At 42.1% G+C, this 16,805-nt stretch overlaps 2 protein-coding genes across 2 annotated transcripts in view; one reads left to right on the top strand and one right to left on the bottom strand.

Annotated features, from left to right (window-relative positions):
* Nucleotides 1-5,841: 5,841 nt before the first annotated feature.
* On the top strand, nucleotides 5,842-6,174 carry LOC309562243 (histone H2B type 2-E-like; the record flags this gene model as incomplete). Its single annotated transcript, XM_082266364.1, has 1 exon — nucleotides 5,842-6,174. One exon carries the CDS (start codon nucleotides 5,842-5,844, stop codon nucleotides 6,172-6,174), a length of 333 nt encoding a protein of 110 aa, XP_082122490.1.
* Nucleotides 6,175-15,482: 9,308 nt separating this feature from the next.
* The window catches only part of LRRIQ3 (leucine rich repeats and IQ motif containing 3), a 117,568-nt gene continuing 116,245 nt past the window's right edge, over nucleotides 15,483-16,805 (bottom strand). The window contains exon 9 of the mRNA XM_082265333.1: nucleotides 15,483-16,208. Coding sequence (XP_082121459.1) covers nucleotides 16,013-16,208 — 196 coding nt within the window. The 3' untranslated portion in view covers nucleotides 15,483-16,012. The remainder of the gene's footprint in view (nucleotides 16,209-16,805) is intronic.

Below are 16,805 nucleotides of genomic sequence, written 5' to 3'. Positions count from 1 at the left end.
TAAAGGAGCAGGAAACACTCAGCAAGTGTCATTGAGGTGAGTAGAGCAGACGACAGCTGAGTGAGCAGTGTAGAATACCCTGTGACTAAGACACAGTTGCTGAACTCTGCTTTAGAAGTCCTAAAGGAGGCAAGACCTTTCAAAAACCCTGAAGGGGTCCTATGCGGCTCTGAAACGTTGCACTATTTTTTGATGTGATCGTAACTTGAATAAGGTTTTTGGACTGCTTTTGCAAGATCCTTGGTGTGCTGGCGAATATGTATTTACTTGTAACTAATCCAGTTGCCAACTGGTGATTGCTTCAGCACCCAATATACACGAGCCTACAAACCAGGAAGGTGTGCGATAGGAATATGAACTATACTTTCAAAAACCCTGTCAAGGGACAGGTTTACGGGCAGTGAGCCAAGTTTTTATTTTTTGTTTTCCATGCTGAGGACAGCTGTTTCCTGTTTGCCTGTGTTTTTTGAAAATAAAAAGGACTGTTTGCTTTAACCGATATGGTTGGTTGGTGACCTTGGGTTCCTTTATTACATCAGCCATACCACGCCCTCCATGGCTCCGCTCCTGTGGAAGTAAAGCGAACTAGCAGATACTTCTGGGCATAGTGATTGTATGACTTACTTTTCTCCCTTTCATATGACAGTGTTGGTGCTTGATGATTGGTCACTCAGATACCCAATACTGTAGGTAGTGAGGCCTCAGCCCAGTATAAGCTCCAAGTGGTGGCTTGGAGTTTACACTGGGCTTTTTAAGTGTCAGACAAGTGTCATAGCCTCATGCCTAGACATATTTTTGTCACATTTACTAAAGACAAATAAACTGTGCACTTTACAATTGCAGTTCCTCCAGACCTTAGTAAATAAGGTAAAGCTCCTGTAGCACCCTCCTAGGGAGGTGCTAGGAAAAGTATAGTTTGCTTCACAGGGGAGCCTGATCAGTAGTTAGGCCTGTTGCATGTGTCCATGTGTGATTCATCTGGTCTGAGGGAGTGTCCCCACTGTATCCAATAGGGGGCCTGTTGGACAGTGGAGGAAACCCAGCCAGTGACACACAGGCTTTTATGACTATCTCAGTGGGTAGGCACAACAGTGGTACATCCTTGGATAAGCCAAGGGCACATGTGACAGGGTGTCTTTGGATGGGAAGCCAGGTCCCAGGAGGAGAGTGACGGCTGTCTCTCCTGCTGCTAAGGAAGGTGGTCACAGGCGTTCGGCCTTGTGGATCAGAAGTGTGGTGCTGAGCCAGGAGGCCCAGTGGATACTGACAGTGGAGCAAGTGGCAGAGCAACCTGATGAAAAACAGTGTCTGTGAGTACCAGGGAGCTTGCCGGGGGTCTGCCCAGGAAGGGGACCACTGCAGTGAGAGTCAGTGGACGGGAGCTAGCACACACAACAAGTGAGAAAAGGGGGTGCCAAGTTAGGACCTTGAAGGATTAACACAACAGGATCACATTTACTATCTTCACTTCAGTGGCAGAGTGAAGCAGCGGCCTTGCCGCATTCTACAGATAGATGTCCTCTACATTGTGCATAGTTCTAAGTTGGAGTATCCCACTCATCCCTTCTCCCATCCAAGTTCCAATAAAAACACAAAAAAACAAATGCCCTGGACTGTTCATTGCCTGAGCCAAGTGTTAAAGTGACAAGTTTCTACAGACTGTTGCTATGGGTAACCCAGGGGAATCCGATCTCAGCAGCTCTCTGGGGGGTAGTGCTACACTTCACTTTGTAGAGAATACCCAACCACATCCAAAGAAAATTTAAAAAACAGCACTTGCACATGATTGAATGATGAAAGTCAACACATCCCCCACCGTTTACTAAGCTCTGGAACAACTGTAATTGCAAATGTGCACAATCTGTTTGCTTTTAGTAAATCGACCCCACTGTGTTGTTGGTGGCAAAAGCATACTTACCAACATTATGGTCCTACATTAGGGTGGACACTGATAACCCCAACCCTCTGCATTTAGTCTGTCCATTTTCCTGATAGACGCTCCCAAATCAAGCCCGCTTTACATATTGTTCCCATCTAGGCCCAGCCTCTAAATATGTAGGGCTGTCCATTACAATATATATATATTTTACATGATTTTAAAGTTGATAGGATCGTTTAATTGTTGACACATTTTGTGTTGCATTCTATGTGTATTAACATAATTTATGTGGAAGCCTGGATGTGCGATTCGAGCGTCCTCGGCAGTTTGGATATCTAGCGCATGGTGGCGCTATGTCCCGCACTTTGGCTAGCTAAGTGTGGCTGTGCTACATAAATAATGATTCAGTTCACTAATTCCCACCATATTTTTATGTTTGGCCTTAAGTGGCAATTATGGGTGAGTCATATCGCCAACTTTGAGCTAACTATTTTATTATATTTGATCGGTTTGAGGGCTAGTATGGAATCTATTGACTTCCACAAACTAAGTCTCCATTTCCTGTCTCGATGGTGCCTACTTCCGGGGGTTGACACGCAAATGTTCTACTACCGGTTTTCGGCTGTGACCATCGAGCTCCGCCCATCCCCCTGGTAGCCTTTATAATGTCTGCAATTGCCGCAGGACCCACCCCCTGATGACGTTATTGGTCTAACGAAACGCATAGGAGGAGCCTGCGGCACGCTACGTGGCTACCAACGAGGGGACGCGGCGGCCATCTTTTTGGTAGGATACCATGTTGAGGACTCTCCACGACACATGCCTGTCTTCATAGCTTTGAATGTGAGTTGTCATCTGTTTGTTTTACTCTGAATAAAGCCTGTTTGACGTTATTACACCATGGAAGTCGTTTTCTCTCCACATATATATTTGTTATGAGATAAGTAAGATAGTAATTCAAATAAGACTTATGCTGTGATCCCAGGACATGGTCCGGGACAAAGAGCCAATATACGTGTCTCCCCCAGCACAGTTGGCATGTATCCAAAAATGAACAAGCTTTTTTTTGTACCAGTTAGAATATTTTTTATTTTATGTGATGTTTGTTTAATTTACTTTTTTTTTCTGCTAATAGAAAATACAGTTTTAGTTTTTATCTGGCAGATGTTGTCTTATGGTAAATTAAAATGTATTTCTAATTTGTTCATTCTGACACAGGGTCCTTTAACTGCTGACAAAACTTTCCTTCAACGGAAAAAGTTCACGACAATGTAAATAAACACTAATTAGGTTCAGAGCCAGTCATGTATAGATTGCACTCAACGGTGAGATTTAGGGGTGACAGGGAAGTAGACATTACTGGAGAGTAAAGAGGATATAAATTTAATTAGCAACCTAGATGATTAGCGTATAATTGCGATATAAATTATTTTTGCAATTTCTCAGATTCTCATTAGAATGCCCATTAAAACCTCTTCACATCATATTTAAAAATATATCTTAATTCAGCACAACAGCCTACTATATCTGGATGCATTTGTGGATCATTTATTATATGAAGCTTTGATAATGCTACGTGAGAAGTGTAAAAACACAATAGCATGCTGTAAAGTATAATGAACTAGTGTTCTATTTCATTTATTCAATAAATATTCTAAAAGCTGAACTCCAAAAACTTTTTTTAAATATAATCCTCGATAGCCACAAAGGATATACAGTAAAATACCTGTGTGCCACACCCTCCTGGCACACCAAGGCTGAAGAAGAAGGATTTATTTGGGCTAAATACCCAACAAGGCAACAACAACAAAAAACAGCAATTGCAATAAATAGTTACAAAATAAAATACATTTGCAAGGACCAAGTATTTCTGGACCCAATCCCTTCCAGGTACCTGAATACTAAATTTTGGGTTTCTTGAGTTGATACTCGCCTAGAGGCTAAAAGGTCCTAGTCTCTCCAAAACCCCTCCCACTTGCATTAAATGTTTGGGCCCTGGTCCTGTGTTGGAGTGCTCAAATAAATTTGTGATGCGATGCGATAAGGGGTATAGGTCTCTAAACTAGGCCTCAAGCTAAAGTGGCACTGTCTCTTAAGAGGAAGGTAATGAGGTTGCGGCCAGCGGACTCTCACTACTGGGCAGTCTGTTGTGAAGCCTCTTTCTGTTCTTCGGTTACCAGAAAGTGTGGTGTTGGCAGCAACTTCAGATATTGTAGTGACGACCTACCATGAAACCAGTGAGGCCCCCCTCCTTCAGATTGCTGGGTCATTCCAACGACAGCAACCTCCGGGTAAGCGCAGCAGCACAACACCACTCCGACATTAAATCTTTACTCTTTGCTACCCCTGGGATGGGTGTCCTTGCCCATGGGCACATGAAGGAACAATGCTACACTCATTGGAACTGTTGATTGCTAAAAGAAGAGATATTTATTAAATGGATTTTTGCGAGAACTGTTCAAATAAAATCAAGCTGGACTTAGGCCACTTCTTGTGTCTGAAGTGGAACTTTAGTAACCTTGCTTGTGAGAAGTGGGAAACCACATAGTTAAGCTATTCTAGAATTAGCTATTTGAATTACTACATATGTGCAGTAACTCTAAAAGTGCATCTCATGAAGTACTCACATGGTGAAGAGGGATTCAGCTGTACCCAACTTTTTGCAAACCTGATAGGGGTAGGGGGTGTGATGGATGGGGGAATGAAGACATTGGTCCCAGCGCAAGGGGTATCCCCAGTCAGAGTGGCATGAGACCAAAAGTATGGAGAGTGTGTGCATTGGGAACACCCTGTCTTAAAGCAGAGTTCCAGCCATTTCACTCACCTGTCCAACGGTCCAGCGATGCGGCCGCCCGAAGCCTCGATCCTCTCCCTCGGCGCCGGCATCACTGCTGTGGGCAACCGGCTGTGACAGTTTGCGGCTTCACAGCCGGGTACCCACTGCGCATGCGTGAGTCTCGCTGCGCGTCTTGATTGGCCGGCAATCTTCTGGGACCTCTGACATGTCCCAGAAGATTGCAGGGAGGGAGGGGGAGAGGAGAACTTCCGCTCAGGGCGCCGCGGCGCTCCGAGCGGAAGTGGCAGCGGGTACATGTCAAAACTAGGTACCCGCTCCCCCCCCCCAAAAAAAATGACATGCCAAATGTGACATGTCAGGGGGTTAGAATATCTAAAGCGGAAGTTCCACTTTTGGGTGGAACTCCGCTTTAAATATACTATAAATGTGTAGGTGCGAGAGTAATGGAGTACAAGAGGGCTGTGGACTGGGAGTAGGGCCCATGCTAGGCCTGAGCGAGTCATAATACAGGTGGTTCCTTGAGGAGTACAAGTGGGTGAGTCAGTCATGTATCAGGGACCAGCTCACACAATGGGGAACTCTAGTGACAAGTAGTTTCACTACTCAGCAACACTGCAACCATCTCCTCTCACTCCTAATGTAAGACTCCTCCAGTTCTCTTTTTCCTCCTCTCACAGCACACCATTCCTCCTGTGATTTGTAGTTCCTTACAGTACTTATGCATAATAGAGGGTGTCTGCTGGGGACTACATCCCCCATAGTTTCAGCTAGCTCCCAGCAGTCCTTTATAGTTCCCTAGGTGGGTTCGTCCTTTCCCAGGCTGCACTCCAGCCAATCACAGTGTCTCTGTATTCTATTAGGTGTAACTAGGAGTAGCTTTAATAGGTTTAGAACATCAAAGGGTGCTGGCAAATGTAACCAGGTTGGTCTCAGAGCTGCAGACAACAATACCATTTCAATACAGTTGTAATATGTTTGGGGTGACACTCATGGGTGACACAGCCTTGAATAGGCCGATGCAAGTACACTCAATAAAATGGTCACTAAGGACGTATTTATAAAGCAGTAAATCTGAAATATCCTGCACAGAGAGAAGACATAGTCCTTATCATGCCTAAACTAGCCAAATCAATCTCGGCACCCAAGAAGGGCCCCCAAGAAAGATATGACCAAGAGCCAGAAGAAGGATGGTAAGAAGCAGAAGATGAGCAGAAAGGAGAGTTATGCCATCTACCTGTACAAAGTGTTCAAGCAAGTCCACACCAACACCGGCATCTTGTCCGAGCCCATGAGCATCATGAACTCTTTTTTCAATAATATTTTCAAGTGCAATGCAGCAATGCTTTATGCCTGGCTCATTACAACAAGTGCTCCACCATCACCTCCTGGGTCCATCTGCCTGCTGTTGCCTGGAAAGCTGACCAAGCATGTCATCTCCAAGGGCATCAAGGCCATCACAAAGTACACCAGCGCCAAGCAATTCTGGACTCTAAGTTAGGGTCATCCTAATAAGCAGGGAATCTGACATTGACCAAACATTGGATGTAAGTGAATCTTCCTAGTGCATGTGAGCTCATAACAGTGATTGATTCACCCCCAGTGAATATTTAGAGTAAGTCATATTGACTGCTTTATAAATATGCCAACAAAACAAGAAATGAGATTTTGGAACAGTAACACAAATTGTCTTATGTTTAGAGCCACTAAAATGATAATGAACTCCAAACCGAAATCATGCAAATCTTCAAAGTGTTTATTTGACATAAATACATTTCTATTTTAGGATACCGAGAGGAATATTTAGTTCCCCTTATGGCTTAGGACTGGGAAATGTGTAAATACATATTATACTACAGAGTGGAACCTTATCAGTATGATTTAGTGTCAGCATTGCAAAAGACATACTCAGCAGTGTATGTTTTCATCCGTAACGAGCGTGAAATCGCCAGTCATATGTATGTACAACATACAGTATATGATTTACATTTACATGTCCGCATGAGATTTTTGCATAATAAATGTCTCTCACAGCAAGCGCAAATGATTGGGATTTCACAACCGCAGAAAAAAAAAAGGTAAATTAAACTTCAACTGAATAATTTATTCATTGCGTGTTCAGAAAGCCAACTGCTACCCACCGCTGCTCTATAGGCTAGTAGGGCTTCATTTAATAAAGGAAACCTGTCATGATAGAAGATATGAGGGCTGTCACTGCTGATGGCTCCCTGAAAATGCTAGGCTTGGCCATAATTATAATAAGGGATGAGCAAAGCATATCTGACAATTTTGAGTTCAACAAAAGTCTAATTTTAACCAGGTTTACTCCTTTTTTCTTTATTTAGAAGGTGTTTTCTATTTTTTTTGTTCTGTGTTGAAGGCAGTTTATTGTATTTAATTTAGTTCTCCATGTATTTGTGTTTATTTCCCCGTATTTGCTTGTGTTTATTTGATATTTGTGTACTGTTGCTTTAATTACTTTTTTTGTTCCACTGTTTGCCTTTTTTCATCTTTTTTTACTAAAAAAAAAAGCAAAATTATAAGGGCTCTTTCACACGGGCGTTCCTTTTTTTTTTTGCCCGATCAGGTCCTTTTTTTTTTTTTTGTAACGGACACGGATGACACTTGTGTCATCCGGTCCGTATGTCCGTTTTTCATCCCATCCGTTTGCGGATGAAAAACTGACATAATGCATGTCTATGTAAATACGGATGTCTGCGGATGACACCACTGACATCCGTTTTTGCTTCCGTTCCGTTTTTTGAAAGGAAGAAAAAATAGGGTTCTCCTCCGTTCAAAAAAACTGAACTGAACTGAACTGACAAAAAATGGATGTCAGAGGATGATCATCCGGTGACATCCGTATTTACATAGAGATACATTATGTCCGTTTTTCATCCGCAAACGGATGGGATGAAAAACGGACATACGGAACGCCCGTGTGAAAGAGCCCTAAGCCTATTGAGGCATCTGTTTAGGGCACAAGAAGAGCTCCTGGTTAGCTGAAAGGAATTTCAATAAACCTCAGGAGCCATTTAAAGCCGTTGTACCCTTAAAGCGGTATTAAACCCACATTCAAAAAATGTAATATATTGCAGTTTACCAATCGTTAGATGTGGTGGTTGTATTAATTTTCTTTTTTATGCTTTTCTGCCTCTGTTTTCACATAGTGATCTGGAAAGTAACATACCTCCTGTATTAGAGTACCCCCACTCTGGATGAAGGAGCATAGGGGGCACCTTTGGACAGCAGTATTGTCAGTCTGGGGGGGGGGGTGTTAAATGTACTAGTAGATTTACAGTAGATAAACTAACACAGTGTTTTTCAACCTTTTTCAGTCAAAGCACATCCCCAAATTATGGACAGTCTCGAGGCACCCTTCAAAATTATGGAGGTATCCCATCCTAAAATGTAAAAACTATTCTAATAGTTTTACATAATGCAGCAACATCCGCACACGTAGGACGCCTAATGTTAGAGGTACAAGTTGGTACTGACTAGTATTCCAATGTTTCTCTTTTTCCTCAGTTTTTCTCCATCACTCAGCTGATGTGACCCCAAAACTTACGGAGGGAAGAAGAGGAGGGTCAAGCACGCATGTTACGCAGGCAACCGACATCCTCCTTATCAACTGATGATGTCATAGCAGGTACGGCAGCTAGAGGGTCGTAATGGTGCACAATGAAGACCTATCACTAAGAGGCAGGCTTCCTTCACCCGCCGCCTTGTATACAATTTTTGGGGCATTTTAGTGAGGCACCCCTGAGGAAACCTCAAGGCACACCAGGGTGCCTGGGCACACTGGTTGAAAAAGGCTGAACTAACATATTGAAAACAAATTCCGGCAAACACTCATTAGGCAGTTACCAAAGAGATGGTTTTGGCACAAGATTTTGATCACCAATGCTAAAACCCATAAGTTTGTAGGTGGGAGTAATATGGCAGTGGGCAGATGAGAAAAGTCATATAATAGAGTTAATCGGATGGTTGGATCCTGCATTAATGGTGGACAGTCCAAAGCTCAGGGCAAGCCTCTTGAGGGAAGTGGAAGCACACTCCAGGAACGTGTAGAAAAAACAGATGTAGCACTGTCCCCATAGAGGACAGTGTATGATGACTTGTTGGTCCTCCTCTGATTACCAGCACAAAGTCACTTAGGGAACAGTTCACACATCCATCCTTACTCCCGATGGCTCATCACACAATAAAAAGTCCAGGGGTATTGGTTTTTAATTTTTATTTTGGAACTTGGATGGGAGAAGGGAATAGTGGGATAAACTGTAACTATTCACAATGGATAAGGACAACTTTCACTTGGCCTCACCAGGTTGCTTGTGGAAAAAATTGCACTGATTAATCCATACTGCCACATGTATGGAAAGGGTTAGGTCTCCTTGCTCTTTTCTCTCCAGCAATAGACTTTGGGAATTTACATTATCTTCAGGACACTCTCTAGCATCCCCTTTACTGACACCTGTCCACTGACACTTCTAGCTGCAGGGGTGGCACCCCTCAGGTCAGGCCCCTTCACACAGATCTGTACTCACTGTACTGCAGAATCAGATCCTTCAGTGTCTCCCCTTTCAGTCAGCTTCACCGGACCTCTGGGTTCTGTTCCTCACTAGCACTCTCCAGGACCTCAGGTTGACTGGTTGACTACCTGGGGCTGCATGGCACCTCTACAGAGGAGGCAGTTGCCCCCTCCCCCCGGGACTCCGCTATCCAGCTGAAAGACCCCAAGCTCATTGGATTTTATACAGTATCCAAGCATGCACCAAGGCCCTTTTCTTCTGCCAAATCACCAGGGCTGTATCAAACGCCTGTGCACTCATTTGTCAGAATTCCTCCCACTGTCCAATATGCCTCTCTGCAGACAAAGCGAGTTGCACCTGAGCACATTTAGCAGACCTCACTAACAGATCCTGCTCTCTGGTAGGCAGAGAACAATATAGATGTACCTGCAGTCCTTCTGGTAAGCAGATAGGACTCAAAGCTATACAATCTCACTAGCACCTACCTAGGAGGGTGCTACACAGAGATAGAGGCGCCTTCTAAGTGTACACTGCATGACATATATTAGGCTAAGGTATAAAACCACTCACATTTAGGTAAGTAAAATCAGGCACATAAGAATTCCCATAACATTGGTGGTCAGTGGAAAAGATTTTCTTTAGATTGGTGGTCAGTGGAAAGAATACTGATTACTAAGTTGCTTAGTTGGAAGAATGCCCTCTTACAGATAGGTAAAATATCATAATGTCAGTAGACACTTGTCTGAAAAACAGAAATTACTGATTACTCAAGGAACCCCAATCAACCACTGAAGAAACCCTAGGGTTCAGTAGAACCCTGGTGGAGAAATGCTGGTCTAGGTTGAGCCTGGGACTGGAATTGTGTTTCTGGCAGGACCACCAGGTGAAAATAATGGTAAAACAGCCTGAAAAAAGAAAATGAATGCAGTCAACACAACTAAAGACTGGTAAGCTGCAATATATTACATTTTTGCTTTTAGGTGTAGTGGTACCCCCAGATCTGCATAGATGACGATGACTTGAGTTCTACTCTACTTTTATAGAGGCTGCAGCACACCAGAGCACAGTCCAAAGCACAACTATGCAAGAAAGTCGCCCCCCCCCCCCCTCCCCAGACTGGTGAAATATCTTCAACAGGAAGACCTTGCCGTTCTTGAGTTCACACTATTTATCAGCCTCTCCAGCCATCTACTGGGCCATCCCTCCCAGGGATTGGCTTGAGTTCAACAAATATTAAACTACCCATTTGACTCTTCCCGTCCATGTGTTCCAGAAGCCTATAGAAAGCAGAGAGATAATCAAACCTGCAAACTCTAAAACCCAGAACAGCCTAAATACATCAATAGCAGCTCCAATGATTACAGATGAGCCAAAAAAATAACTAAATCTACCCAACACCCTGGCCGCCTATCTAGGTTCTATTGAGGGTGTTACATCTGTTGACATATGCTTAAATGTCACATTTTGTATTGTCTCCAATGTAGTTCAGCAAAATTTTCAGGGAGGGATATTTCTGCTACAACTAAACAGACAATTTCTGTTAGTTATTTCCTCCTTTTCAATATGTAGATCAATATGTAGATAGGCAGAATGGATGTAAAGGCCAGCTCTTCTAAGGGCTCGCCCATCCTCCTACCCTTAATTTGCCTGGTAGAGTGTCTCCAACATTGTGAGTGTGAGGACACATACCTGCATGACTTTGATGAATAAGCTGTTGTCTCACATTGTCAATGAATTAATCGTGCGTGTGGAATGAAAGCAAGCCTCCTGAAAGTGTGTCTGTGTGATTTTCATAGACAGCGGGGGGGTCTGACAACTGAGAGCCGCACGGAAAAAATTAGCACTGAACATCACAAGAATGACAAGATGTGGGAATCCCAGGAGAGGACGGTTCATTCGCTGACAATCATGGGATACACTTCCCTACGCTGGAGGAAAACAATGAGGAATATTAGAAGCTGCACATAATTGCGTATTGACATCCATGTGGTAGACAGTATCTGTAAATATTTAGTAAAAGAATGCAAAGCTTTAAAATTCTCAAGAAAATGCAAAGACTGCTATTGTTAACCTTTTTCTGAAAATACTAGCTGCCTGGCTATTGTACAGAGCCAACAGGCCAGGTTTGCAAGATAACTGAAATTCATCCCAGGTGATATCATTTGCTGCTCAGTGATTGCAGTACTCTAGTCTGCATCTCCCCAAGGTAATACTTAAAATCTGGCCTGTTAGTGGGCCCTGAGGACCGGAGTTGAGGACCACTGCTCTAGAGCACAGGTGTCAAACTAGGGGCCCGCCAGCTGTTGCAGAACTACAAGTCCCATGAGGCATTGCAGTTACAAGCATGACTCCCACAGGCAATGGTATGATGAGACTTGTAGTTCCGAAACAGCTGGAGGGCCACCAGTTTGATACCCCTGATCTAGAGCGTGTATGAATAAATGAAACAGGATTGGTCCCCTTTACTTTAGGGATTTTCTCTCATTTGTAGATGTATCCAGTTTTCTTGTTTTCCTTTACATTTGTCCAAAATGCATTTGGGTGGTGGTAGTTTGGTTTAGAAGATAAACTGATAAATATAAACATTTCTCAGCTTCTTGGCTTGCCATTGAACTAATCCGTTTGCTTTGCCCTACAGTGGGAAAGGCCAGGTAAATTTCAACCCATAAGGTCACCTTTTAAGGTCACATTAAAGTGTATCTAAAGCACTAATATTTTTTTGGGGGTGGGTTAGCTAGACAAGGGTAGGGCTAGAACACTTCTTAGGTTCACAATGCTGTCTCTGTGAACATTATGGATATTTATTTTCTTTCCAAAAAAGATTTTTTATGGATATTTATTTTCTCTTTTTGTTCTTGTGACCATTGTCATTCCAACATTTTGAGTTGTTAGCAAAACAGGAATAAAGGAGAAATGTTCCAATGTGCACACTTGTTCAGTCCCAACTGTCTTCAGGGGGTTTCCTCGGGTTTCCTTAAAATTTCTATTATGTCTTTGTAACAGGAAATAAAAGGGAATCTCTCTAATGGGACAGATGGAAAAAGACAGGGGTTTTAACCATTCCCTATTCTATTTAAAATGAAAATAAATATGCTTTGGTTTTAGATTTAATTTAAATTTACCCCATTTTACCCAATGTATCAGCACATTAAAACCCATTACCACCAAGCTTTCGGGGGTCAACACTACAAGGTTCTCCCTTCATCTGGGCTAAAGAAAATACAAAGATTGTATATGCAACAAATATGTATATATATATATATATATATATATATATATATATATATATATATATATATATATATACTGTATATATATATATATTTATATAACAGTTATGTTTTAAAACCAGGAAAGTAATTTCATGAGTGTTTTTATCTAAATATTTATACTTGCATCCATTTGTATGTGCTGTACTTTTTCATCTTTTTTTTAAATTTAGATTTACATATTGAATATACAATATTTATGTTCTTCAGACCTGATGAAGGGGGGATTTTGTAGCCCTGAAACAGGTTGACTTCTAACTAACCTTATAAAATATTATTTTTTCCCAAAGCTTAGTTAAAGTAGGTCTTCACTCCTGGAAGCGACTTTTACTCCCTGCATTCTTCTGTAATGGGAAAATGGAGGTGACTTTTTTTTTTTATTTGTTGCTTACCTTTTTTAATTTCTTTTCTTTTTTTTGCTATGACCCCACCTCCTGTTACCATTTTTATTTAGGTGAGAAAGTCTCTGCTCCCGCAGCCTCCTGAGATATCCCTGTAGTCAGGGCCCTAAATTCACCACCAGAAATGGCCATGCTGGCCAAGAGTACCTCCCACCGTCCTCCTGCAACAGGAGCGAAATAGGACACCACACACAGTAAACAAGGAGGAACTCTGCCATCTTGGTTACTCACATTCTCCTAACCCGAGGCCAACCTCCAGAAATAAAGGAATGCCCACACGTTCAGTCTTTTTAATGTTTTAATGCAGTAAGGACAGAATGTATAGTTCTTTGGTAAAACACAACTTTACCTCTGCATCTTTACCCTTGACATCATTAATACTGCACAGTTTAAGTTCACATTTAACATAGGATTGCCGATCAGCCTTCCAGTTCCCTCATTGTAGGTCCACTTCTGTGGGTTCTCCAAACCTTTTATCGGGCCAACCTCAAAGGGTTAATTTCATGAGACTACAAGCTTACTCAGTAGTATACTGAGAGTAGCCTTTTCTCATAAACCTGCCCCAAGCTCTTCCAGCTCTTGATTAAGTGTAGGGGCTAAGGTCACCCTACCCAAAACATCCACCCAGGGAAGAGGGCCTCCTTAAAAGGGGGACCAACCACTTCTTACATCCCCATGACAACAATACCCATCATAAACAACTGCTTACATCCCCATATACCTTGAGAGAGTACAACATTGGGGGTGCATTGTTAGCCAGCACTACAGAAGAAAAAGATTTGGGGGTACTTATTTCAGATGATTGCAAGTGGAGGTTGAAGTTACTTTTTAAAGCTTGGAACAAACTTCCAGAAGAAGTTGGGTGGCAATCAGTGGTAAGTGAATTTAAACACATTTACTGTTAATCAAAAACAACCCTTCGAGGTAGAGTTTAGAGATATAATGTAATAAAATGGGTTAGGTTGCCACCATCCCTGGTGTAGATGCAAAAGAAGGGGTTTGGTTCCTCAAGCCAAAAAGAAAAATGGGATTTTGTAGCCAATGTTTATAAATAAAATGTAGGTTTATTGATAAAATACATCAAACGAAGAGCAAGAAATGAATGCAAGTATAATGCATAATCATATGAGTACTATACATGAATAAATAATACAATCTGCGTTGTGAATTATTGTACTTATGACTTGGAGTGGTGATTCCCAGTTGTAGAAACATCTATTGCATTTATACAATAGCCTTTATCAATGCCGAAACGCATCGGAACCCCAGTTTCTACAACCGGGAATCACCACTCCAAGTCATAAGTACAATAATTCACAACGCAGATTGTATTATTTATTTATGTATAGTACTCATATGATTATGCATTATACTTGCATTAATTTCTTGTTCTTTGTTTGAGGATGGGATAAACAGCTTATCCCCAGTATTTGCGGACGATACTAAGCAAAGCAGGGCAATAACTTCTACGCAGGATGTGGAAACCTTACAAGAAGACGTAAACAAAATAATGGGGTGGACAACTACATGGCAAATGGGGTTTAATGTTGGAAAATGTAAGGTAATGCATTTGGGTGCCAAAAATAGGAAGGCAAGTTACTCACTAAAGGGACAACCTCTGGGGTAATCTAGGATGGAAAAGGATCTGGGGGTCCTAGTAGACCACAGGTTTAGCAATAGCATGCAATGCCAAGCTGCTGCAAGCAAAGCCAACAGAATACTGGCATGTATTTATAAGGGGATTCACTCTAGAGATAAAACGATTATTCTCCCACTCTACAAGACTCTGGTCCGGCCGCATCTCGAGTATGCCGTCCAGTTCTGAGCACCGGTCCTCAGGAAGGATGTGCTGGAACTGGAGAGAGTCCAGAAAAAGGCAACAAAGCTAATAAAGGGACTGGAGGACTTCAGCTATGAGGAAAGACTACAAGCATTTAACTTATTCTCTCTGGAGAGGAGATGCTTGAGAGGGGATATGATATTTTTATTTATTTATTTCAGGTACTTATATAGCGCTGTCAATTTTACGCAGAGCTTTATCAATGTACAAATACCGTACTGGTGACCCCAGCATAGGGAACAAACTTTTCAGCAAAAGGGAATTTAAAAAGACCCCTGGCCATTCACTAAAATTAGAAGAGAAGCGGTTTAACCTTAAACTGCATACAGGGTTCTTCACTGTCAGAGCGGTAAGGATGTGGAATTCTCTTCTACAAGCAGTGGTATCAGCAGGGAGCATCGATAGTTTAAAAAAACTATTAGATGGGCACCTTAATGACCACAACATACAGGGGTATACAGTGTACTATTGACATAAACACTCACACACACACTCATTATAGGTTGAACAGGATGGACTGGTGTCTTTTTTTCAACCTCACTAACTATGTAAGAAAACAAAAAAAAAAATAGTATGACCCATTGTTAAAAAAATAATTTATTGCTGTGGACACAACCATTTATAACAGACAACTGGATTACAAAATGTAGAAGGCTTCCAATATTTTTATTTATTTATTTATTTATTTTTGAAGTACAATACATATTTTTTTTAATTGTCAATTATGTGGCAAAAGGGAGCAATACCCCTGCCGTTCGCACTTTGCGGTTACATTTTACATGTTGATGGTTTATTAAAGAGTATTTAAAGACAAAGCTGTTTTTAGTTTTTGTATGGAGTAGGGTGCGTTAAAACCCCTGTCAAAGGGTTGGGGAGATCTTCCTTGCCTTACTGTTCACAGAAGTGGAAGTGAGAGAAAATCTCTCCTAGACATCCACACAATTGAGTCCCCATTGGAAGAATCCCTCTCTATCCCTAATCTGGAGACATCTCAAAATCATCCTAGTGATCATAGTCAACAGGACAAACAGAGATGGCGAATCTCCCCAGCAAGGACACAGACAGAAATAAAAGACTGCTGGGGTTCTAACCCTTCTACACTTTATCCTAAACCAAAAAATGTTTTGGCTTTAGATACACTTTTAGGATTACTAGAGAAAATGTAACACCACCTTTCACCACCAAGCGGCACTGCAGGTAAAATCTGGAATTGTGACTCCTGTTCCAGGATAAAGCAGAGGTGAAGAGCGGAAGGGAGGAACATAGAAATCTCAATTTGTCAATTTGTTTTAGGGCATCATTGTTTTAGAAGTGTCTCTTTGGAAACAGGCTGCTTAACGAGGACTTTATCCATGGGTTGCGCTATAACATGCTGATCCTTTATGGCTGTGACATGAACCTGAGCTTCCTGCAACCGGTCATTGCTTTTCTGAAGAATGAGAGAGTCCAGAGCAAACTTTTCGGAAGCATTTTCAACCTGCAGCACCAACTGCCTGCAAACAATGGAAGTATCAGTTTTAGTAGATTTTCACTTTAATAGTATGTTACATAACTGAAATTAACGCTAGCATTTCAGGCCCTTAAAGTAAACCTTTGCAAAGAGAAAAATGGAGGCTACCATCGCTGACGTTCTACCGATGCTGACCTGCTGGGATCAGTACTTTCTGAATCACTGACCAGCATTCGATGGAATCCAACACCTCTAGATGTGTTGAACACTTGGTCCTTCACCATGCACTGTGGTTCTGCCCCCCAACCTCTCGATTAATACTGTGTCCTCTATATGTGGTGCAGTGCTATTCATTGTGACTGGCACCCCAACACATTGTAAAGTAGAGACCGTCGCACCACAGTGCACCACAACTCATATACCATGTGCTGTGGTGTACTGCATTGCTAAAAAGGGTCATGTACATTTTCTCAACTAGTGCTGTGGTGGCAGCTCATTCATAATAAATAGGCTTTACGCAACACATGTTAATGCGTGCCATAATGCATGTTAACAAGCGTGCATTGTCGGCAAAAGAATGCTTTAAAGGGGAACCCCCCCCACATTGATGACAGGTGTGTCATTGGTAGCTGGCTGTCTG

Source organism: Pelophylax lessonae (genome assembly GCF_965119305.1).
Source record: "Pelophylax lessonae genome assembly, chromosome: 8".
Taxonomy (NCBI): Eukaryota; Metazoa; Chordata; class Amphibia; order Anura; family Ranidae; genus Pelophylax; species Pelophylax lessonae.
This window is presented reverse-complemented; position numbering and strand designations above follow the sequence as displayed.